Source organism: Ursus maritimus, unplaced genomic scaffold (genome assembly GCF_017311325.1).
Source record: "Ursus maritimus isolate PB19 unplaced genomic scaffold, ASM1731132v1 scaffold_16, whole genome shotgun sequence".
Lineage (NCBI taxonomy): Eukaryota > Metazoa > Chordata > Mammalia > Carnivora > Ursidae > Ursus > Ursus maritimus.
This window is the reverse complement of record NW_024424008.1, coordinates 1,622,291-1,648,291: the sequence shown is the minus strand read 5'-3', so window position 1 is coordinate 1,648,291 and position 26,001 is coordinate 1,622,291. Positions and strand designations below refer to the sequence as shown.

Sequence of the window (26,001 nt, the reverse complement as noted above, 5' to 3'; positions counted from 1 at the left end):
AGGGAAACGAGGGAGAAGGAAAAGAGGGAGAAGGATAGGAGAGAAGAAGGAGAAGAAGGGGGAGAAAAGTGCAGAAGGTGGTAAATGCAGTGACGTACTCAGGTGTTCCACCGTAAGGAAAAGGACCAAGCACCAGAAGGCTGTCTCTCGTATGCACAGCCAAGCGTAGACCTGACCATCTCAACAGGACACATCATGAAACCTCACAGTGTCTGCAGTGGGATTTGGGGATCTGAAAAATGAGACTTCCATGGAGTCAATTATTATTTTATTAAAGCAAAACCAAACCAAACAAAACAAAAAAAATTGTCATCGATACAGCCTAGATTTTTTCAGCAATAACAAATATTTATTCTTACATAGAAGACGCTTAGGTAAGTGCTTCACATCTAATAAAATTTGGCTTCTCAGTGTGACCCTAGGAAATAGGCACAATGTTAAACATCAATTTTTTTTTTAGGAAAATGAGACCAAGAGGTGCTAAGTAACTTGTTCAAGTTTCCACAGCTCGTAAGTAAAGAGACAAGACTTGACCTCAGAAACTCGGAGCACCAAAAATCTACCCTTTGTAAATATTTTACTTATGCACTTCTGCTTTAACTCTGTCATACATAAAGGAGTGCCATTGACAAAGCAAAGCACTCGGAAGGATTCACTACCTAGTGACAGATTCCTATGCCCTGTTCTATGTCCTCTGCACTTGGATAGAATCGCTAACTTTTCCTTGGTTGGTTCCATTAAACAGCAGAGGGAATGAGGACAAGAGATGTCAGAAGAGGTACAGCACTGCTGCTCGTTCTACAGAAGGGATTAGATGTGCTCTCTTTGCAAATAAGCATTCTCTCCTAATACTAAGCAAAAACTAAAACGAAAAAAAAAAGCATTCTCCCCTAATGAAAACAAAATATTAGGAAGAACACTCTCAAGCTTTCACTGCATGGTAGGGTTGTGTAAAAGACTGTTGAGTTGACTTGTGTTTCCCCCAAATTCATATGTTACAGTCCTAACCCCCAATACTTCCGAATGTGACCTTTTGGAGATAGGGTCTTTACGGGGTGATTAAGTTAAAATGATGTAACTAGGGTGCGCCCTGCTCCAATCTGACTGGTGTCCTCAGAAAAAGGGAGATTTAGACACAGAGAAATGCACAGTGGGAAGATGATATGAATAGACACAGAGAGAAGACAGCCATCTACAAGGCATGGAATAGACCCTTCCCTCACAGCCCTCAGGAAAAAACAAACAAACAAAAAAACCCACAAAACAACCAAAAAACAACTCTGCTGACACCTTGGTCTTAGACTTCCAGCCTACAGAGCTGTGAGACAAGAAATTTCTGTTGTTTGAGTCACGCATTCTGTGCTGCTTTTTTACAGCAGTCCTAGCAGAGTATTCCAAAAACATTCTAAAATGAAAGAGAAAAGATGGAAGGCGTGTTCAGAACAGTGCAGATAAGCTCAAGTGTAGATGAGCCCCAGGGCAAGGGGCCCGACACAGAAGTGGGTTAGGGACTAAGAAGGTTCAGGAGCTCGGTGGGCACAGGGTGATGGGGCGCTGACAGTTCCAAAGATTGAAATACGGGTAAGTAGTCTGAGAAAACTGACAATTAGAAAACTTGTAGATGAGTGACCCATGGTTTGTGACATTGAAAAATGAGACCATACGTGCCTCACAGTCTAGGAAAATCCCAACACGACAGGGAGGAACAGGCATGAAAAGAGTCAAGACCTTGGAATCAGAGATGGAAGACTCCTCAAAGACCTTATACTCCGATTCATTCTGTAACCCAATAACCCAGTAGCCATACTGAGGTTTGTATCTGGAGTAAACATTTGGGTGATTTACATTTGGATCAAAAACAAACCCAGAGCCCCCTTTTCTCTTGAGGTTTCTTGCTTTACTGTACACCCCGAGGATCCAGGCAGTCTTCTCAGACACATCGACTTCCCAGTAATACTTCCCTGAGGAGAAATGTTGGCAGCCCAAGATATCAAAAGCAGAGAAATCACACAGAAATGTATTTTTAAGTGAGAGGTTGTGCACAGCTGTCACTTGTCTTTTGTCAGCAGAAATGGCAACACTCGAAATAGCATTGACTGGCTTCAGCATCACGTCCACTGTAGGAAAAATGACAGAGTCAGGTGATGAATACAGAGTAGGTCTGTCTTATGCCATTGTGAGGTGGACTATCAGGAATTGACTGGGAGGAACTTATGTTGATGTGTCAGAGATGAGTAGAACACTTTAAGAACTGTTGTATGCATGCGTGCTTGGGGAAGAACACATGAAGCTAAGGTCATGGGACCTGATAGTAACCACAACACCAAAAAAGGGATCAGAATATGGTGATTTGAAGAACCTGTAATTCCTTCTTACCCCAGTAGCGTTGGACCTCCGTCAGCTCTGAAACGAAAAAAGTTTCGATGATGTTGTTAGAAGCAGAGGAGTAAATGCTGATACGTATCTTCTCACTAGAATGGGGGGCACGGAGGGGAGCCCTGTGAGGCTATGAACTGGTGAATGAGATGATGAACCTTGACTGTGTCTACCTTGAGCATTCCCCCTTAGGTCTGATCACACCTTCAGCATAAGAGATCTCTCTCTCCTTGTCAGGCCTACATCTTCTCTTGTCTAGAAACAACATCCTCTCCACCATTTTGCCCTGATACGATAAGAATTCCACACCCACAACCTTCCCCTGATTCTCCTTACCTTTAAACACTTGCAGCATCCCACTCAGATCTGGAATTCGGAATGTACTCTTCAGTTTCTTGGAAACAATGTTTGGCTTCTTCAAGGTCCAGCTCTCACTCCTAGAGAAGACAAAATTGATCACCCCACACATCTGACCTTGTGTCTCTACAAGACCACTGTTTCCCTTATTTTCACTCCTCTGATGCACTTGAATTCTCTCCATCTCCACTGAAGATCCTGGGTGGGGGGGGGGACCCTGATGCTGCAACCAGAAGAAACATGTTCATGTCTACCCTTCCATTTACCTTCTGCGTGATCTTCAGAAGGTCTTCATCTCAAAGAAGCTCATGTTCCTCTTTCTATACTCTACCTCTTAAAAATAATAAAACTAGAAGAAATAATGGTGCCTTTAAAAGGTATTTGATCCGTCTAAAAAAAAAAAAGTATTTGATATATGAAGAAGTCACAGCCATCTTAGTGGTTCCACCAGGGACAGGCCAGAGATGTGAGTTCCCAAGCAGGTGATTAGTAAAGAAGCTCCAGAGCCTGGATATTGAAGGATAGGTGATCAAGTATGGAGGTCCTGTATTAAAAGTCTAGAGGGTCTCCAAAGCCTGTTATCCCAGTACAGATGTCCAAATAATAATATTTAAGGTTATGTTCTCTGGGGAAACATTACATTACAAATGTCTGGAAAAGGAGAATTTATGACAACCAAATTAATACCGGTCTGAATTTCATGTGTTTAGGAAGACCTTGATGCTGCCACGTGGGTAGGCACCTTTAGGCACAAGAAGACTATATTTTCTACAAGATGCTAAAGTGTGTAAGCAAGAAGAGATTAATTATTGGCACCAGGAAGAAAGCCACTATTCCCCAAGACTGGAGCTTTTTTTTTTTTTTTTTTTTTGAAGTCCAAATAAAACCACTAGAAAGGCCTTGTTTCTTCTAACATCAGGAAGAAAAATAAATGCAAAGAAGCTGTCCTTGTGGAAGATTTGGGGGCCTGGCGAATGGAAGATAGAATCTTCTCTGAAATTAGATAGACACCTAAGAAATATAGAAATGAACTGAGGTAGAGACTGAGGTTTGACTAAAATGCCCAAAATCATGCTCTTATTGGTCCTAGCTCTGTGACCTCCCGCCACCCAAATTCCATTGAAAACCTTCACCTGTGATCAAAAATTTGAAATGATGTAATTCCCAAATTCCCCAGCTCTGTGATTTTTTTTTTTTAATTCTGGTTGATCCCAAGATAACTCTCGTGGCTATAATTCTGTCTTCACATAAAAAAGGACCATACCTGGTCTCCATACATACCTTTTCATGACATTAATCATATCCTGGGGAGAAGAGAGAAAACATGAGTCAAGTATAAGATTGCCATATTTAGAAAATAAAAGTGACTGGTTAAAATTTAACTTTATATAAATAACAAATATGCCTTAGTTTAAGCATGCCTCTTGCAATATTTAGGATACCCTCTACTAAACAAAAAATCATTTATCTGAAATTAAAATTTAATTATGCATCCTGTATTTTGCCTGGCAACCCTCCAAGGAGTTATAAGCCCTCCTACCTTAAAAAGTTTTATCCACCTTAGACCCCCTAAAGCCCCTTGGTATGATGTGAATGTACAGATAATCAGAGTACGAAGGACAAAATGTAGAGGAAGACGGAGATGGACCATCCCAAGGACTCATGTGAGGGTGTTAGAAGGATGATTCCCAGTACTTGGAGATGGGATATATTTAAAAAGAAGATAAAAGATTTCACATTTGAAAAAAATGAATTTATGAGGAGACCTCTTTCATTCATTATGCTTTTATTTATTCCAGAGACAGATAAAGGTGAAACCCATATGTGCCAGACGTCATTCCAGGCTCTGGAGAGTCAAATACAAGTAACCAATAATAATCATTCTCAAAAAGTGTACTTTCTTTTGCTGCAGGTACAAGTAAACAAGAACTTCAATCAAATATTTCTCTGGCTTCCCTCTATTCCTTCTACATTCCTCCTGTACACTGCCTATAGGTAAGCTCCCCAATTTTTAAGCATGAAATAAGCCACAAGAACCAGAACATGGGGAAGTCTAAAATGTAATTATTTCCCAACTATTTACATTCCATTGTCCAAAATGATACCAATATCTACTCAGTCACTCTTTTAGAAACTATAATATCTTACTCTGAATTCCAATATTGTATTAAACCAGTCCAATCTATATCCTCAAAATCTTTGAGCCATCTTTTTTTTCCCAGCATAGCCATTATTTGCCTTATTTTTTTAACAGAAATGTACTAACATATTTGGTTTCCCTCTCTCCAGCCTAACCCCTTTTATACCAACAAAGACTTGCCCTCCAGTTGGCTTTACATCCTCAGATCAAGTTTTATTTTCTCTATTAGGCTTTTTTGTTGTTATTGCATATGACTAAAACTGGTTTAAATATAAAAGACAGAAGAATAAATTCAGGAGCAGGTGTCATAGCTAGGTTTCCAAATGAAAATCTTGTCATCAGAATCTGTGCTTCTCAAAATTCTATTTTCCACCAGCAATACTGGGTTTATTTTTAGACTCTGTACGGCATCAGCTTGAATCTCCAGGTTTAAATGGTGGTCCCTGATACGTTATCTGGTGAAAAAGAGAACTTCTTTCTAGTCATGATAGTAAAATTCTAAGGCGTAAAAATCATTGACCTTAATTGGGTCAGGTATATATCTTAAAATAATTACTGCATCATTGGTAAACATAGAGGAATCTGATATTCTGATTTACCTAGACTTGAGAGACATACACATCCCTGATGCTACTGACTTTATCAACTCTAACCAATGCCATGGACTGAGGGTAAGGATGGTTCCTTAATGGGTAATTCAAGAGGTTGTTACCACAAAAAAAAAAAAAAAAAGTAATTCAATTGAGGTTGGACATACAAGTCTCTCATACAGCCCATCCCTTCACTGACTGCCATCCCCTCACCCTTTTTACCAAATTATTTCCCCCCAAAAAGCCTCAGTATAATACAATGGTTACAATAATATTAAACATGGATGACTTATATCACATATAAATTATAATTTAAGATCAACTAAAGATCTAAATTTAAGATCTGAAAGTATAACACTATTAAAAGAAAACAAAGAGAACGATTTTCACAATATTGGATTTGGTAATAATTTCTTGGGTATGACAAAAAAAAGCACAGGGAACACAAGAAAAATAACTAAGTAGGACCACACCAAAGTTAAAAATTTCTGTGCCTCAAAGGACACCAGGAAGAGAGCGAAGAGACAATGCACAAAAAGAGATAAGATATTTGCAAATCGTATATCTGATAAGGTATTACTATAGAGAATATACGCCAAACTCCTACAACTCAACAGCAAAAAGCAAACAACCCAGTTGGAAAACCAGGAAAAGAATTTGAATAGATATTTCTCCAAAGAAGACATACAAATGTCCAGTAAAGCACATGAAAAGATGCTCAACATTATTGGCCTACACTCAGGAAATGGAAATCAAAACCACAGGTATTGCACAGTCTGGACTCAACAATAACAAGAAAATCAAATGTAAACAGAGATCTGTGTTATTTGACTAAACTTAGTGAAAAGATGCCTTGCAAATGCAAGATGACACATCCTGGGAATTTATGAAGAATATCTCTCCAAATTTTTTGCACTGCCTTTTATAAATTACTAACAATGGCGATTTCCTTTGCAGTTCCTACTTTGAACTATCCCTATGACCCTTGAAATGACAGTGAAAGCGTACTGAGGGGCCCGAGGCTTGAATATCACCATGAGGAAGAAAGTTCGGGGACTCAGCAGAGAAGGAAATTTTGTCTCTGTGCTTCCCCTGAATCTCATCATGTAGGAGCCCCAACCCAAGGCTTACCTGCGCCGTGTCTACTGACGACCCCCATATCTGATGCTCGACAGCTGAGATGAGCTCTCTCAAGCACTGCTTCTGCCGGGCCAGCTGGTCTCTGGCCACTACCAAGTTATCCAACACATTCACTTCATCCTCCTCCAGCTTTTGCAGCACCCTCTTCTCCTCGCTGTCCAGGATGGCTTTCATTTCATTAAACCCTTTCAGAATCCTTTGTCTCTCAGTCTGCATATGATTCTTTGGGAATGAGAAGAGAAAGAGGTAGTCAGTCTGTCTGTCCAAGGGCCTACATTGTCTGGGCCTGGGAGCCAAGACAAGAATTATCTTTCTTAGGGATTTCTCAAAGAGAGAGCAGGGAACAGGCAGTGAGCAATGACTGAGAAAGCCATTTCCCCACTATTTTCTCTTGAGTTTTTCCCAAAGGAATGAATGTCTACTTTAACAAGGCCCACCCTGAAACACAAAGTGACACCTGGATGAGGCTTGGATTACAGCCACCTGTCCCGGATAATCATGCCACACTGCAGAGGAAGCCCTTCCACCCACACCTCCTAAATAGGGAACACTGGGCTTTTCTCAATGTGTTTTCTGGAAGCATTAGTGCCTCAAACTTGATGATGGATATGGGACATGGGATTCTTGAGTCATTTTTACATTGCTTTCCTCTATGTTTTCACTTCCAAATATTTGATTTCACTTGTGATATGTTTACTCTCTGGCACCCACCCCAACAGGGAAGGAATGAAATGAGGACTAATTGAGAAGCCCCTGAACTCATTAATTCTGAGGTAACAAAGAGGAAGGGGCCTCCTTGTGACTGGACTGAGGTGCTGCCCAGTTTTCTGTCTCAGAATTCCCTCAGGAAATATCTCTTCCTGCCTTCCAGGAAGCTTTCTCCTCTCTGATGTCAGCTTCCCACTCCTCCATTTTCGGCTCCTCCTTCCTCAGCTTCTTCAGAGCTGCCTGGAGCTTTTCCTGTGAGAAAGAATCATTAGAGTCAAGCTATGAGCTTTCTTAGCACCTGGACAGAGGGAAGACATCAGACTCATCTGAGACGAGACTACGTTACAGAAATGAAACTGGTGATTAGAATCTAGGATGTAGGCAAAAATCTGAAGAGGTTACGGTACTCTGTATCCCTGGGTGATGCAAGCTACCATCTCTTATTGAGAGTAACCTGATTATCTCTTTTCCTAGAGGAAGAATTGATCCTGCAGCAAGGAAGTTCCTTTCGTCTCATTGACACGCTCCCCACATCCAACCAACCATGTTCCCCATAAACCCTTCTGGTCAAAGGGACAACCAGAATTTGTCTTGGGAAACATTTCTCCACTCATCCAACTTCTCTTTGTAGCCCAGATTATTTCTGATCAAATGAAAGAATGCACAGAAATATCCTTTTAATCTCAGAAACTGAGCAAAGGGTATGGAAAGAGATCGCAGAGTTCAGTTCTATGATGACAAAGGGAAGAAAGTAGTTTAAAAAAGTGAAGGATCACTGGAGGTACCATTCTGCCCCTCTACCTTCACCCTTGGGCCTACCTGACAATCCTTGATCACCTTCTCCATGAAGAATAGTTGATGACCGTGGTGCTCCACAGACTGGGCACAGCGCTGGCAAATGGCCTTCCCATCTTCCTTACAGAAGATCACGAGTTTTTCTCCATGGGGCTGACAGAGCTTTTTCTGCTGTGGGCTCATGTTCTCCCTGACTTTCTTCACTATGTTGGCCAGAGGCTGATTAGGTCGGAGATTCCAAAACTGGTATTTGCACTGGCACACTGGGCAATTGCTTTCCCCTCCTTTGTGGGTCCCTGACTCCTTGCTCTTTGCAGTGATGCAAGCTTGGCAGAAGCTGTGGCCGCAGTCCAGGCTCAGGGGCATCGTCAGAAGCTCCAGGCAGATGGGGCAGGTCACATCCTTCTGTATGTTCACCTGTGCTGGAAAATCCATTGCAGAGCTCCCCTGGCTTCTTCCTGTCCTGACAACTGAGGCTGTTCTTGCTCACAGCCTCCTGCAGGGCCGGGAATGTTGAAGGGACCATGACAAGAAAGGCAGAAATAGAAAAAATACTGATTACGTAGAGATTTAGAACAGGGCAAAACATTAATATACAATACAGAAAAGAAACCCTACAGAGGAGTAAGTCAGTAGCAAAATGAAAAGGGCTCTTTGCAATAATTGCAAACACTTTACTCTCAGTTTATGTTGCATGACAAATTTCACCCCATTAGGCAAGCTTGCTAGTTTCTCTCCTTCTACTGGTAGGACAAATTGAAGGCCTTCCTACCAAGAACTTTGTGCAACCCATTAATTTTTCCTGTCTTTATTCCCCACCGCAAACACATTCTCCATGTTAGATACACTAAACCCACTGTGGTTCTTGGGCTTTTGCACTCCTCTCTTCCTGTGTGGAGTGATCCTACCCCTGATTTTTGCATGACTCACTTTTTAAAAACAATTTTATCAAGTCATGTCTATATCAAATGCATTCATGTTAAGAGTACCATACAATGATTCTAGTAAACTTAGGGAACTATGTAACTATCCACACAGTCCAATTTAGAACATTTCCATCACTTGAAAGCAAACTGACTGCTATTAGCAGTCACGCCCATTCTGAACCTGAGCCTCAGGCAACCATTAATCTTATGTTTTTATAGACTGGCCTTTTCTGGTCAATTTATAAAGGTGGATTATAACATATGATCCTTGGAGGCTGAGTTCTTTCACTTAGGATACTGCTACTGAGCTTCTTCTATCCTGCCTTTCTCTCCAGTTTCTTAATGTCGAAAGCACATCTTGAATTTAATCAAAAATATTTAAAAAATTTTAAAACCCACTTTCTCCCATCTATTGGACCCTGTACTAGCCCCCTGAGTAAACAATATACACCAGATATGAACTTTGTCTAGGTATAAGACACAGACCAGTGACTTCTGCAAAGTGAGAGGAAAGGAAAGTACACATAAAAATACGATGTAACATAGAGATCAGGTACAAGGTATTCAGGGGTGAGATTAAGGTGGAGTTTTTTCTGAGAAATTACCAACTCCTTTCCTTAGCTCTATGCAGGGAAAATGGAGTAGGGAGTTGAGCTAAAAAGCAATGCAAAGGTGTGTCTACGATGATGGAAGACAAGTTCTGAATCAGGAGTGGACACCAGAGTGTCGTGGGGTGCTGTTGAGGTGAGAGTAAGCCATGCACACTCTGGAGAGAACAAATTCCCCATGGCTAGCGCTCCAGAGAAACAAGTGGCCATGGGGGAGCTGCAGAGATGGACAGCAGTCTGATCATCTAGCCTCTCTCATCAGGCTGGCCAAAAGTCTAATGATTTATCAGGAAGGTTCTGGCAGCTTCCCAGAAGTTATCAGGACAAGAAGAGTTAAGGGTGAGTTTCAAGAGTGTCTTCTCCCTGGCATAGCCCCTAAGATCTCTTTCNNTCCCACAAGTCCAGATAAAGACTCTTGTCTCTACTGGCTCTCTCCAGGAGCTTGGGCTTTTATGAAGAGGGAAAACAGAGCTCCATCTCACAGGCTTCACTGGAGGAAAAGAGGAAGAGATTTTCTGTTTCTGGGGGGAAAAAAAAGAGTTGTTCTGGCTCACCTTGGCAAGGTAGAAAAGTCAAAACTACAGAACAGAAAGAAGATGAGAGTAATTCAGCCTGGAGAAATAATGATCCCGCCAAGAAACACAAGGCTCTCGGTGTTCTTAAGTCTCCCGTTTTCAGTGGTCATGCCACCCCCAGACTAAATGCACCTACCTCCGTCCTGCAGAAAACATACAAGCTGGCTCCTTGATGAAATCAGAGCAGCTTCAGAACCACAAATTAAACTCATCCAAGCACATTCAATCTGTTCCTCCCAAACTTCCTGCCCTTTGCCTTCACAACTACCCCACAAACCTTTAGACTGAAGTGGAGAAGTCTTGACTCAGTGGAGATCAGATGCAGGTATGGGCAGGATTAACTCACCAAGCCAGAAAACTGGACTTCACAAGGGAGGTTTCATACAGGAACTGGGTAGAAATGAAACCTAAAATTTGAGAAGAGGAAACGAAAGAAAGGAAGCAGAATGGAAACTTACAAAACAATAACAGTGGGAGGGCACCACATAGGAGTGCCAGGGAAGGGTATGTTCTGGGACCTGCACCAGCTGGGCACCCAATCACTGCATTCTTATTCCTACCTCGGCTTACTCCCGCAGGACTATTTGAGTAAGAAAAAATGTGGAGTACAATGATACAGCCTGAATACTCAGCATTTCAATTCAATCCCATAATTATTTGTTGAGTTTATGCTATATTCAAGCCCCAGGCAAGCCACAAAGGATAAAATAATGATCTAGAAAGGCTTGGCACATGAACTCTGGCAATGCAGACTGTGATAGGAAAGATAATCAGTTATAAAGGTCTGTAAAAATGAGCAGACGTAGTGACTATCAGCAGGCATCACTGTGTATAGTAAAATTAAAATTTAAAAGTTTCTTCAGGGGCGCCTGGGTGGCTCAGTCGTTAAGCGTCTGCCTTCGGCTCAGGGCGTGATCCCAGCATTCTGAGATCGAGCCCCACATCAGGCTTCTCCACCAGGAGCCTGCTTCTTCTTCTCCCACTCCCCCTGCTTGTGTTCCCTCTCTCGCTGGCTGTCTCTCTCTCTGTCAGATAAATAAAATCTTTAAAAAAACAAAATAAAAATAAAATAATAAAATTAAAATTAAAAAAATAAAAGTTTCTTCAGTGTGAGCCTATGGAGAAAATGTTTCCAAAATGTCACTGAATCTTAGGAGTATACCAGCTAATTACCAGTTTCCATTTCTTATGCAGGCAGCTCAGAAAAGGAAGGCTTGCAGAAATTAACCAGAGTAGAACCAAATCAGTGCCTTGTTACCCAACAACTAGGACGCAGGTGAGAACACGGAGGTTAATACATAGGAGTATTCAAGCATAATCTTTTACTGAGTAACACACCTCCATAATTTTTCTACCTTTCCCCATTTCCTTGGGGAAAAATTTGTCCTTTTTAATCTCAATCAAAGGCAGGACTGAAACATCTTGTATTTCCTACATACACTTTTGTGCCATGTATCTATCTTGTTCTTGTTCTGATGACATGTTCTAGATGGGGCAACTGAATGATGGTGGATCCCTGACTGGCAGAATTGCAGAGCATGGCGAACTTCACACATGAACCAATGTGAGACCCTGCGGGGCGACTGAGAGCCCGATGTTTGGTGAATTAAAGCAGAGATGTTTTGGTATTGTTTGTAACCCACAGAAATGTAAGGTAATCATGGCCTTGAAGCTCCTTTTGAATCATATCTACGAGGCAGGAATTGAAGAACATGCGTGCATAATCACTGAGCCGTGCTGAAGTAAGTTTTTCCTAACAACGAAAAAACTCGTGATGCTTTTCAAGCGCATAATCATAATCATCTAAATTTTGTACAAGTTACATTCTGAGAGCTGGCATTTTTCATCACCTTCGTTATCATATAATACTGTCATTGAGTATCCGTCCTCCTGCAGCTTTGCACCAAACAACGGTAAGTCTGATGAACTTTTCATAAAGGGAAGGGAACTTTTCTATGTTGTTCCTTCATGTCTCAGATCTATTACAAGGTGTTGATATTTGAATAGAAAGACAGTTATACAGCTCTAATATCGTTTTAATTGCATTGAACATGCTAATGATAATCACGGTTCTGTCCCTGGTTGCTCTTGCAGTCAGCATACTTTCTGTGGTGCATGTGAATTCTGGTATGAACTTTGCTATCAGCTCCTCTGAAGAGTGTTAACCAACAATTCTTCGTGTCTTCTCTGTTTTGTTCCTAAGGTTTACTCAGCTACTCATCTCAATGCCTGTCGTTGAATCATTCTGTACCAGCGCTATCGAACCACATTACTTCCTGTGGCCTGTGGTTTGTTTTTTTCAGACTGAAAACAGTTAAAATTCATGGGCCCAAAGTGGGAGATCTTTCATTTAGATTCCTCCGCAGCAGGAGATATAGGAAGTGGAGGGGGACACAAAGCCCTAAGGAGGATTTTTTATTCGCTGATGGGCCGAAGCACAGTAAGCTGGAATCTGGGTCACAGCAATGTGGTGAGCTCCAGAGACAGACTTTGGGTGGTAGGAGAAAGAGCAAGGTTCATTCAGGTTTCCAACCAAAAGCCCATGTTTCCTTGTACTGACAAGCTCTGATTTCTTCACTGATTTCTCCCACCTTAAATCTGATGTCTCAGAGGTGGCTCCTGGGACATCAGCCAGCTCCATCCTCCTCCCCTCCTACTCTCCCACCCTCCCACACTCTCACCCTCTCTTGGGTCTCTGATTCCCTCCCACCTTTTCCGGATGAATTTTTTGTTATCTCTTCTCGGCCAAGCTCAGAAACATAGAGGACCTGTCCTCTATGTAAGTGTAATTTTCAAATTATAGATTGATCCAAGGTTTTACAGCCCAAAGCTGCCTTATCTCAGCCTACTTAGAAATGCATATGGGGTACTGGGGTTTGAGTTTTGGAAGAAAGGGAGTTCTTGGGGGCTAAAGAGAAGGGAACCTGATTTAAAAGTCAGCTTCTACACCCCATACTGCTAAACGTGTCTTTCTTCACATTCCAGAAGCTCTTGCCCTCACACAAACTTCTCACGTGAAGTCTGGAGGGAAACTTTAGGTGTCTGGGGCCCAGGATGTGAGGTCAAATCAGAGATTCAAAAGACGTAAAAGGATGGATATGGGATTTGTAGGAGGCATGAGAAAGGAGGAAGTATTAGGGATTCATCTCCTTTTGTTCTCACAATCAACTCACCGGCCCTGCCCTGTTCACACCCCATAAATACACACACACCTGGAGCCCTGCACTCCCCTCCAATTGTCAGCAAGATTTACAGAACAAAAATAGACTCTCCCAAAGTCACATCTACTATATACCTCTGCCTCCAGCACCGCACACCACATCACCCCTCTCCTCCTTTCTGACCTGTGATAATGAAAAATGGGGCAACCGCCTTGAAAAAACATCTGGCAGTTTATTATGACATAAAATATGCATTAATCCTAAAACCCAGTGAGTCAATTGACAGTATTCACTCAAAAGGGATGATGAGTTTGGATTTTGAGAGAAGTGGACAGGGAGATCTCACCAAGGCCTGCATGAGCAACCACGGCAGAAACAATTCTGGGAGAAAGGAGGGGAGAACCGGCTTTTCTTCATTCCTGAGGACTGCCAGAGTCATCAGCTCACTGGGAAGAATGAGGCAAACCAGAAGAAACCAAAGTTTGGCCTAGGACATTGTTGAGAAATCACACAAAGTACTCTGGACTCTTTCCATATTGCCATGGAGCATAATTGAGCAAAGCCAGGCAAACAGAGGGAGATTTCCAATGAAATAGAATTACTGCAGAAACAGGGGAAAATATTAACTTTTCATTAGTTTATTCAGTTAAAGAGGCTATTATAATTATAAAATAAGACCGGGCAGCTATGAAGGTGATAAGAAAAAACTCTTACAATGCTAAAATATTTTACAATCAGATAAAATTCTTTAAAAAATCTGTAATTATTTAAGCAAGCTATTCTATTAGTTAAAACAAAGCAAAGGCAATAATTTTGAAAGTAAACTAATAACCCGTTTTTTAAATAATTTATTTCAAACTCTCAGGTAAAGGGAACCAGAAAAACAACAGACATCATTCTAAATCACTGCTCATGTGTTAGGAAATAGTAGCAATTATTTAAAATATTCTGTTAATTTTCACCATAACTCATCAAGTAATTTTCATACATTTTTTTTTATAAATGAGAAAGCATATCTCATAAAATTTAGTTTTGCTAGGGGCCAGTATGTGGCAACACCAGAATTATAATAAAAGTCCATCTGTAATACAGGAAGTGAAATACCACGTGATCTCTTCTATGCAGGGTCTGCAACAGTTACACCAGGAAGTAGAAATTAGGATGGTGGTTGTCAGGGGCTGGGGGAGGAGGAAATGGGGAGAGCCACACACACATACTCACCACACAATGGTAACCATGTAGACGTGATGCATATGTTATTAGCCTGATTGTGGTGATCATTTCACAACATATACAGCATTCAACCATCAAGAAGTAGAACCAGGAAGTAGACATTAGGATGGTGGCTGTCAGGGGCTGGGGGGAGGAGGAAATGGGGAGAGCCACACACACATACTCACCACACAATGGTAACCATGTAGACGTGATGCATATGTTATTAGCCTGATTATGGTGATCATTTCACAACATATACAGCATTCAACCATCAAGTTGTACACCTTTAATATTTACACCTTTTATATGTCAATGATATATCAAATGATATTTCAGTTAAAAACCTGAAAACATGACTCATTGCATATAACATCAAAAACTAATGATGTACTGTATGGTGACTAACACAACAAAATTTAAAAAATAAAAATAAATTTAAAAATAAAAACTGAAAACCAGTCTGCCTGAGGTGTGTGTGTGTGTGTGTGTGTGTATCAAAAACAAAACTGGAATTGCCTTGACAGTGGTGGCAAGGATCTGAAAAATGGGGGAAATTGAGGAAAGCGTATAACGTGTGTCTCTATATTATTTCTTACAAATGTATGTGAAGTTACAGTTATCTTTATTTTTTAAATATGTTGACAATTTTGGAAATTCTTCTCTAGGGTAAAAGTTTTCCTTTGGTTTTGCATCCTTGGCTGGGCTTTGCTTCCAGGTGGCAGACAGGGCCCAGGCAGAAGCATGAGTATTCAGAAACCTGTTGGTTTTTCCAGAGGACTGGGCACGGGGCTCAAGAGAGACGAGTGAAGAGAGGAGAGATTGCAGAACTGGGCAGGGGCCCCGTCATCAAGCCTCCTTTACGTAGGTAAAGGGAGCACTGGGAATTTCTCCATAGGGTCCCAAACACTGTATGTTTACAAGTACAAGAACCAAATGGATCAGCTTTCCTAGATGCCTCTGGCTTTAAGATCATGAAGTCTCCTCATTTCCCTTTCCCTCCTGAAGCAGGGCAGACAGAGATGTTATCTGCTGTCCCTCCTGAAGCAGGGCAGACAGATGCTGGGTTATCAAAAGGAGCATGCCTCATATACTTTGGACACCTATAATTTCATGATTTTGCACACTTCCATTATTATGATCCTATCACGTTTTTTGCTACTTCTAGTAGACATTTTTATATTCCTCAAATTATTCACTGTAGCAACGGGGTAACAGGAAGGCAGAGGTCAAAAGGAAAATTTAGAAGATCAATTTCCTCCAGTTTCCCTGGATGAATGCTGAGATATAGGGGTGTGTGTGTGTGTGTGTGCGTGTGCATACGTGTGCGCACAGACACACACAGATTCTAGAAATATTCACCTTGGAATCCTTTGTGTCATCAAAGGTTATCCAAAGATGAGGCAGATGGGGTTCTGGAGACAAACAGGCATGAGAGCAGATACTGTTTAACCTGACAGCCCACTTTTTTCCTCCTAGCTCAACACAGCTAAAGAAGAGTTGGGAATAATAATGCTAAAAGACACCGGGATCCCACCAAGCCCCAAATGAACATCCATTGCAGAGATAACTCCCCTCCAATCTCACTGAAGGAGGAGAGCAGGATTTTCTTCTTCCTTCCTGAGATCTTTCAAGTCACTGCAAAAGGAAAGTTGATCAGGCAAGCAAAACACGTACCTTCACCATTGTTAAGAAATCCCATGATTGTACCTCTCTTACTGTATCACTGTGAATAATAACTTTTTAAAGTCGGGAAAATAGCCCAAACCGAAATTCAATATCAATGAAATAGAATAACTGCAGAAAAATGAAATTACAAAAAGACTAGGCAGCTATACAAAAACATTTATTAGCTAAAATTAAAAGAAAATCATAATTCTTTAATCAAGTTATTTTATTTCTTAACACAAAACAAGGGTACTAATGTTGAAAGTAAGCTAATACGTAGTCTTAAAATCATTTATTTTAGTCGGAATGAGAGGCAGCGAAAAGCAAATAGACACCTACTAGATCCCTTCTTACCTGCCAGAAAACATCCTGTTGGTTAATTTTCACAATTCTACATCAGGTACATTTCTTTTTGTCGTTTCTTTTTTCTATTATTTATTTATTTATTTATTTATTTATTTATTTTACAAATGAGAAAACTGAATCCCATAGAATTTCATGAGACACTGAGACAGCTTACATTTTTTAGGAGCAAGTATTTATTCACAATTAAGACACTCAGGGGCGCATGAGTGGCTCAGTTGGTTAAGCATCTGCCTTCAGCTCAGGTCATGATCTCAGGGTCCTGGGATCGAGCCCCATGTCGGGCTCCCTGCTCAGTGGCGAGTCTGGTTCTCTCTCTCCCTCTGCCCATCCTCCTGCTCTTTCTCGCCCATGCTGTCGCTCAAAGAAATAAATCTTTAAAAAAAAATAAAAAATAAATCAAAGCACTTAATGTTTATACTTAATGACATTTATTTTATCACAGTGATCCTAAGTACAGTGCAGTTTTTACACCAAGATGATTTGAAGAAAATAAACACAGCATTTAAATACATTATTCAAGGTTACACTGCATTGTGTGGAGAGACAGGACAAGAACCCAGACACTCTGGACACAAAACTATCACTCTTAATTATTATATTTTCTCCTGAATGAAGGGTGTGCAAATGGAGAGAAGGAAGACAGCAAAAAAAAGATGGTGAGAATGGTGCAGATAAGCTCGGGGGGTGCATCAGCTGCACCCGGCAAGAGGCACTACAAAGAAATGCGTAGGCTTGTAAGAAGGTTGAAATATGGAAAAACTGCCTGAGAAAAGGAACATGAAGAGAATTTATAGATGAGAAACCCATGGTTTGTGACATGGAAAAATGAAACAGGGCCAGCCTCATGGTCTAGGAAAACTCCAACACAGTGCGGAGGGACAGGTAGGGCCAAGATTAATATGAAGGGGTCAGAGAAGGACGACTCCTTAAAAACATTATATTCAACTTGATGTGGCACCTTTTAATGCAGTAGTCATATTTGGTTGAAACCTAGGTAAACATGTTGATTTCAATCATGTATAACATGAAATTTCATATTGGGTTCTGGGCATTTTCCATCATATACCTCCAGGATCTACCTCCCAGTAATTTTTCTCCAGTCCAATAACCAGGGAGCCCAGGACACCGTAATTGCTATCATATGTATTATTTGGTGTCCAACAGCACACACATCTCATTTGTCTTCGATCTGTAGAAATAGGCAGCATAGGCTGTATTTTGGAGATGTTTTGGAGTCATCTGAGCTGCAGAAAAATTGGGGCTGGGTGAGAGATATGACATGGCTTTATTTATGACACTGTGAGAGGGATCTTAGGAATAAATGGGAACTGGGAAAAATTCTGTTCTGTTCTTGGGGAGATGTAGAACACTGCAGAAGCAGAGTATGTATGTATGTGTTGGAAGGGAAAAGATGGGTGTTGGAACATAAGACATACCAGGAACGAAAAAATGAAAGGTGATGAGAACAGGTGGCTTGATAATACTGATTTCTCCTCACCTCAGGAGCACTATATGCGTCAACTCTCAAATAATAAAAATTTATAATCAACACAAGCGAAGGAGGCAACCCTGAAATCTCTTTCCCCTGAAGATTAGGGGAAGGATTGGGGACTATGGCAAGGTAGTGAACTGGTGAAGGAGAGTGTGCTCCAGGCACCTGGCCATTCCCCACTAAATATGACCATATCATCAGCATGTGATGTCCTTTGTCTTCTCTCTCCATACCTAGAAATTGTGCCCTTTTCCCCATTACAAGTGCCCCTGCCATTACAAGACTCCCACAGCCACCCACTTGCTCTCGTACTCCGCACCTCTAAAAGTTTGTGTTATCACTTTCAGATCAGGAATTCGGGACACTCTCTTTTGTTCCTTGAGAAAAGTTTTTGGTTTCTTCAGATTCAAGTTCTTACTCCTAAGGATGACAAAAATTAAACCCCACACTTCTGAATTTTTGTCCTTCCAAAATGACTGACTTCCTATTCACCCCATTGAAGAGCTTGAACCCTCCTCCCCAGAGACCCTGAGAAAGAGGAGAGCAGACTCTTGACCTTGGAACCAGAAGAAATGTGTTCATGTCCACCTTCCCAGTTACCCTCTGTGTGACCTTGGGAAAGTCTTGACCTCTCAGAGGCAGTTTCCTCCTTCCAAAAGTAAACCATGAACCTCTCCCTTTCTATCTCCTAGAAATTATATGAAATAATGGGTATAACAAAACAAAACTTCGGTATCTTAAAAAAAACTTAATGTGTGGAAAAGTCACTGCATGGATGTGGGTTCCCAGGGCAGATGATCAGAAAGTGAGGCTGCAGAACCTGGCTCCCGGATGTTTGGAACATATCAGGTGTGGGAATACTGTCTGGGGAGGACCAAGATCTTTAAACTCCGCTCCCCAGTAGGGAAGCCCTCAGAATAACATCTGAGCTTTCAGGTTCTCTAGGAAAATTTGCAAACACTCAGAATAGAAGACACGAACACCAAACTAATGATAGCCTTAATTTCATGTGTTAGGAAAAAGCTTGATGCTGTCACGTAGGTGTGCAAATTTAGACACAAGAATGCTACCTTTCCGTTCTGGCTTCTAAAATATGTGACCGAGATGGATCACTAGTGTGTACTAGGGCCAAAATACTCCACGAGATTCAAGTTTGTTTTTGAAATCTATACAGAGCCATATAGAAGGTCTCTTCTATTCCCAGGGCAGAAGTTTAAATATAAGGGAACTGTCTCCAATTCCAGGTGCTTGGCAGGTAAAGAAGACACGAACTTCCCATGATAAGCCAGGCACCTATGAAATATAAGTACCTGGGTTAGATACAGGCATGCAAGGTGAATAGAATTTATGAAGTCACAGGGGTCTGCCCCCCTTATACCCAGTACTGCTACTAACCCAAACTGTGTGACTTCCCACCACCCACATTCCCTCCCATAGAACCTGGTCCATTCTCAATAGTTACAGAACACCCAAACCACGATTTGTGAACAGAAATTTAGCATCTAACTACACCCAAATTTTCCTGCCCTGAGAGATGTTTTATTCTAATTGATCACCACAGAACTCTAATGACTTTAAACCTCTTTTCATTGCACAGAAGGACCATCTCTGGTCCCCCACACATACCTTTCCATGATGTGATTCACATCCTAGGGAGAAAAGGGAAGACATGAGTCAAGAGGAATAGAACCTCCCTACTTACAAAGCTCCATCACATCCCCACCAACCCCGTAGTAGGAGTAAAGATGGTCCCAATGTGAGAGCAAATAAGTAAAAATAAGACCCAGGGTAATCATTCCAGAAGACTCATGTGAGGTTGTCAGATGTCCTAAAAGGTAGAAACAGCTTTGAGCCTTGTAGCATTATAGCATGAAGTTTCTAGTTCTGGAAATGAGACATACTTACGAGGAAAACAAAAGCTCCATAATTTTTTCCTAAACGCATGAGATGGTTTGAATAAGGCAATGATTCTTTCAATTATTAAATAGAAACATAAAGGGATACACTATTATTTGTCAAACAGCAGGACAGGTTCTGGAGAATCAAAGATGAGTAAATAATCATAATATCTCTCAAAAAGTTTACATGGCTTTGCAGAGGAGTCAAGCAAATATATTAAGATAGGTGTTCTCCTCGTTTTACACGCTATCTACAGTTGATCTCGCACACTCTCTTAAATTCAACACACACATATGTGAACCTGATTTCCAACTCTTTTTTTTTACTCAGCTTTGTCTCTTAGATGCACATTAACATATTCAGTAGTAAAGAAGCCACAGGAACTAGTAGGTTAGGACGTCTAATATGTAACTTACCATTCATGAACCAAACCGTCTCCTCTCTTATACTCCACTGTTCACAATGTTATGAATATCCACTCAGTCATGGTCCTAAAACCACAATTTTTACCTGCACTTCAGGCTCTACTGAGCAATTTAATCTACATTCTTGTTTTTGTTTTTATTTTTTTAAGTTTTTATTTAAAATTCTGATTAGTTAACATACAGAGTAATATTAGCTCAGTTTAGGCCACATTCTTAACAGTGTTTAATCATCTGATTTTCTCTATCATCTTAGGTATTGTTTTGGTTGTTTGAACAAATATCTACCAATATATTTGGTTTCCTTTACCTCAGCCTAACTTCTTTGATGTCACCGAAAACTAAGCCAACAGGTGGGTCAATAAGGGCAGGGGGAAAAAAAGGCTTTGCTCTCTGTATTAGGGCTTTCATGTTGTATATGACAAAAAACAAAATGAGATTAGGTAGAGGAAAGGATGTGGGGGGCAGTTATAACTTTAATCAAAGCTGAATTTTGAAGTTCAAACCCTATCATCAGGATCTGGTCTGTGTCCTCCAAATTCTGTTTATTCCCTCTATATTGACTTTACTCTCAGTTCATGAAAGAAACATGAATCTCCTGATATAAACCCCAGAAGAAAAGAAAACTTCTCTTCCCAGTTAAAAAAACAATAACAACAACAACAACAATAACAACAACAACAACAACAACAACAACAACAAACAACCAGAAAGCAAAAACCAAGAAACTCTTATGCCTGCATGTCCTTGCTGTGCATTGCATCAGGTGCCCATATTAAAGCATCCCTGTTTTGGAGCTGGAAGGAGATGAAGCAATGTTGGAGGCAAGTTTCTATATCTTACTGGAATTAACTTAATATTAATCTGAAGTAAACCATGATAGGGTAAGATGCATACCGTAATCACTAGAACAACCACTGGGGGAAAACAAACTAAAAAACAAAAAACAACAAAAAACCCCACAGAAGTAGTAAAACTTCATATTTTATACTAGAAATATTTGTTTAACTCAAACAAAGCTAGTTAAGGAGAAAGGACAATGAAAACTACAAGCAACATATGGGGAAAAAAACAGCAATATGATAAATGTAAATACAGCTATATCAACAGTAGCACTAAATGTTGCTGTCTTAACACCCCCATTAAAAGGTTATAATTGTTGGACTGGATAAAAAGCAAGATTCAACTATTGTTCTCTACAAGAGACATATTTTGGATCCAAAGACACAAATATGGCAAAAGTAAAAAGATAGAAAAATATATACCATCCAAGCAACAATCATAAAATAGCTCATGTCTATATTAATGTTACACAAAATAGACTTTAAGACAATAAATATTATGAGATAATGAGAGGGAAATTTCAGAATGATAAAAGGTTCAGTACATCAAGAAGGGCTATAACAATTACAAATGTAAATGTACCCAACAGCAGAGCTTCAAAATACACAAAGAAAGATTGAAAGGATTAAAAAGAAAAATAGACAATTCAGTAGTTGTAGATTTTGATAGCTCACCCTAAATAATTGATAGAATAGCCTGTATGGAAACCATCAAAGATACAGAAGACATAGATGATACTATTAACCAACTTGACCTAACAGACATCTATAGATTATTTTATCTAATAAATGCAGAATACACATTCTTCTCAAATTCACATAGAAAAATTTTCTGGACATACAATATTTTAGTCCATAAAACAAGTATCAATACAATTCAATAGTGAAATAATAAAATATGTGTTTTCTGATTACAAAGAAATTATATTTGAAATCCACACCAGAAGAAAAAGTAAGAAATCAAGTATTGTTGAATTAAACTGCACACTTTCTAGGTATTTACCCAAAGAATACAAAGATACAATTCAAAGGGATACATGCACCCCAATATTTCCAGCAGCATTATCTATAATGGGCAAATTATGGAAATGGCACAAGTGTCCATTAACTGATGACTGATATTATATATATATATACACACACACACACACGTGTGTATCTATTATAATATATAATAAATTATGTATGTCTTTATATATATAAAGATGTGGCATATATATGTGTGTGAGGTATAGAGAGATAGATAGGGATCTATACACCATGGACTATTACTCAGCCATAAAAAAGAATGAAATCTTGACATTTGCAACAACATGGATAGAGGTAGAGACTATTATGCTAAGTGAGATAAGTCAGTCGGAGAAAGACAAATACCATAGGATTTCACTCATATGTAGAAAATTTAAGAAACACAACAAATGAGCAAAGGGAAAAGAGAGAGAGAGACAAACCAAGAAACAGACACTTAACTATAGAGAACAAACTGATGGTTACCAAGGGGAGGTGGGTGGGGGAATGGGTTAAATAGATGATGGAGATTAAGGAGCGTACTTGCTGTGATGAGCACAGGGTGTTGTATGGAAGTGTTGAATCACCATATTGTACACCTGACACCGATATTACAGTGTATGTTAATACAATAAACAGATAGATGTTGATAGATGATAGATAGATGATAGATAGATAGATAGATGATAGATAGATAGATAGATGATAGATAGATAGATAGATAGATAGATAGATAGATAGATGATAGCACACTTTCAAATATCCCAAGGGTTAACAAAAAAATTCACAAAGGAAATTAGAAAATAAGTAGAACTGAATGAAAATAACAACTAAACAATCAAAATATATGGAATGGTATGTTGGCTACTGGAACATAAATAAATAAATAAATAAATAAATAAATAATAAATAATATATGGAATATACCTAAATCATTGCATTTATATCATTAAATTCTATACCAGAAATGATGGTCTCAAATAAGTAATCAAAATTTTCACTTTAAGACACTAGAAAAGGAATGGCAAACTAAACCCAATACACACACACACTCATGTTCATGCATGTATATACACACACACTCGTGTTCATGTGTGTACACACTCATGTTCACGTGTGCATACATGCGTGTGTTCATGTGTGTACACACACACACTCGTGTTCGTGCATGCATATACACATACACACACAAAGGAAACAATAAAGACGAGACCAGACACAAATGACATAGAAATGTTAAAACAGGCAGGCTGTCTGGGTGGCTTAGTTGGTTAAGCGGCAGCCTTCAGCTCAGGTGGTGATCTCAGGGTTCTGGGATCGAGTCCCTGCTGGTCTCCCTGCTCAGTGGGGCGTCTGTTTCTCCCTCTCCCTCTGCCCCTCACCCCCCCTCATGCTCTCTCTCCCTCTCAAATAAATAAAATCTTTAAGGAAATAAAAAAAAGAAAGGTTAAAAAAGTCAACGAAATAATGAAGTTTGTTCTTGAAGAAAATCAATAAAATTGACCAAAGACAACTAAACTGTCCAAGAAAAAAAGAGAAAAAACACACCACCAAAATCAGAAATAAAAAAGGGGACATTACTGTGTGTGCTGCGGAAACCAGAGAGATTATAAGGGATTATTATGACTACCTTTATATCTACAAATCAGGCAATTTTAGAGTGGACAAATCCCTACAAAGACATTTATCATCAAAATCTGACTTAAGAATGGTAAGTAAACCTAATACATATTTTTAAATATTATTTTTAGCCATTTGAAAAAGAAAAGCCCAGAATGGGATGGCTTCACTGGTGAATTCTATTGAATATTTAAAGAATAAATAATACTAGTCCTTCACAATTTGTTTTTTGTTTATTTGTTTTTCAGGAAACAGAAAAAGAGGGAGAAAAATCTTTATTCTATGAGGGAAAAGAAGTCTTAGAATGTGACGTTCCTTTGTCTGTGACCAGGCTGAATCATGAAGAGGTACCCAAGAAGTCCTTAGCACGGGATCACTGATCACAGAGGCTCTAGACTATCCCTGAGTACACTGCAAATCCTGCTACTTCAGATTTCTGCACTGTGCTTGATAAATAAATATGAGATTGTCCCTTGTTACTTATTCCTATAACCTCTGACACAGATACAGGAAAGGGGATATTGCAAGGCCAAAGGAATCTTCGTGTCACCACCAGAAAGAGCAAAGCAACATGGGACAGAAGGAAACTCTGTCTTAATTTTTCTCAAATCTCAGATGCTGGGGCTTCTTCCTGAGTCTTACCTGCAGCATGTCTATTGCCGACCCCTGCAGCCGATGCTCCAGTTCTGAGACCAGGTCTCTCACCAGCTGGCTTTGCTGGACAAGTTCATCCTCTGTCACAGCCAGGGTGTTGAGAACAGCTTTCTCCTCACTCTCCACCTTTTGCACCATCCTCAGCTCCTCACACTCCAGGATAGTCTTCAGTCTTTTAAACTGTGCCTGGACATGTCTTTTCTCATTTTGCATTTGATCCTTCAGGAATGAGAAAGAGAGAGAGGTACTCTGTCTATCAGGCAAAGACTGGGAGCCAGAAAGAGAGCTATTGTTTTTGGAAAGTTCTCACTGGGAAATGAGAGAGAAGCAAAGGAGCCATTCTTGGGGAAGATGATTTTTCCTATTATTTTTTCTTCATCACATTCCAAAATAATGGCCTCAAGTTTGCATTATTGAGGCCAACCCTGAGCCCAAATAGGATCCTTGGGTGTGGCTCTGCTTTCACACAGCTGTCCAGGACAACCTTGCTTTACTCCTGACCCCCTTCCCCGCACCCGTGGCTGAAAGTTGAACAATGCAGACAGAACCATGAGTCATTGCTGTCTTCCCCCAGGAGGGTCAAAGATGCACGATCACAAGAGGAATGTAACCCAGAATTCACTAACCATCCTCGATGTGAATACCTCCCTCTAAGCATCTGTGTTCATTTATAACATGTCCACTTTTCAGCCTCCACCTTTATCAGGGAAAGGATAAAGAAGAGGACTAACTAAATGACTTTTGGACATATCAACTATCAGGGAACAAAAAGGAGGAGAGCTCCTTGTGACTAACACTCAAGGTCCTGTCGGTATTTTTTTCTAACTCCTTTTGGAAGTATCTCCTCCTACCTTCCAGGAAGTTCTCTCCTCTCTGAGGGTAGCTTCCAACATCTCCACTTCCTGCTGCTCCTCCCTCAGCTTCTGCAGAGCTGTCTGGAGCTTCTCCTATGAGAGAGGATCACAACAGAGTCAAGCTGTCAGATTTCTCAGCATTGGCATAGAGGATAAATGGAGAAAATATCAGGGCAATCTCCAAAGAGACTAGAGTTTACAGAATTGGGGAGAACAGCAATTAGAATCTATGACTTGAAACTTGACATGGTGGACATGTTCTTTAAGACCCAGGTGATGAGCACTGGGTGTTATATGCAACTAATGAATCATTGAACACTACACCAACACTAATGATGTACTGTATGTTGGCTAACTAAAAGTATTAATAAAATAATATCTTTTCAGCATCTACAGAAATAATCACTTTTTTATATATAAATATATCAATTATATTAACAAAATTGCATTCTATTCAGAAAATTCTATTAAGAGATTGCCCAGTATTTAACTATACTTGCGTTTTAAAAAATAAACCAAAAATTAAAAAGAAAAAGAAGACCCAGGTGATAGATGCCACCATCCCTTCATCAAAAAGAGGACTGATTC

The 26,001-nt window shown here is 40.0% G+C and overlaps 2 protein-coding genes across 10 annotated transcripts in view; both read right to left on the bottom strand.

The window, feature by feature from the left end:
• Nucleotides 1-251: 251 nt before the first annotated feature.
• On the bottom strand, nt 252-10,626 carry TRIM22 (tripartite motif containing 22). Its single transcript, XM_008709572.2, has 8 exons — nt 10,493-10,626; nt 8,131-8,602; nt 7,468-7,563; nt 6,595-6,825; nt 4,015-4,037; nt 2,713-2,813; nt 2,377-2,403; nt 252-2,117 (listed from the first exon to the last, which is right to left on the bottom strand). The coding sequence occupies exons 2-8, from the start codon at nt 8,539-8,541 to the stop codon at nt 1,522-1,524; spliced, it is 1,485 nt and encodes a 494-aa protein (XP_008707794.1). The 5' UTR covers nt 8,542-8,602; nt 10,493-10,626; the 3' UTR covers nt 252-1,521.
• A 5,795-nt stretch (nt 10,627-16,421) lies between these two features.
• LOC103680048 (tripartite motif-containing protein 34) overlaps nt 16,422-26,001 on the bottom strand; it is a 29,951-nt gene continuing 20,371 nt past the window's right edge. For 5 of the 9 annotated variants that reach the window (XR_005834963.1, XR_005834958.1, XR_005834960.1 and 2 more), the window contains 5 exons: nt 25,411-25,506; nt 24,548-24,778; nt 19,741-19,763; nt 18,434-19,407; nt 16,946-16,994 (listed from right to left, as the gene is read on the bottom strand). Coding sequence is in view for 3 of the 9 variants with exons in the window: in XM_008709581.2 (XP_008707803.1) it covers nt 16,981-16,994; nt 18,434-18,534; nt 19,741-19,763; nt 24,548-24,778; nt 25,411-25,506 (465 nt within the window). In the remaining 6 variants the exon portion in view is untranslated. Of the gene's footprint in view, nt 16,995-18,433; nt 19,408-19,740; nt 19,764-24,547; nt 24,779-25,410; nt 25,507-26,001 lie in introns of those variants that run through there. The other 4 variants (XM_008709581.2, XR_005834961.1, XM_008709582.2 and 1 more) reach the window with 4 other exon arrangements.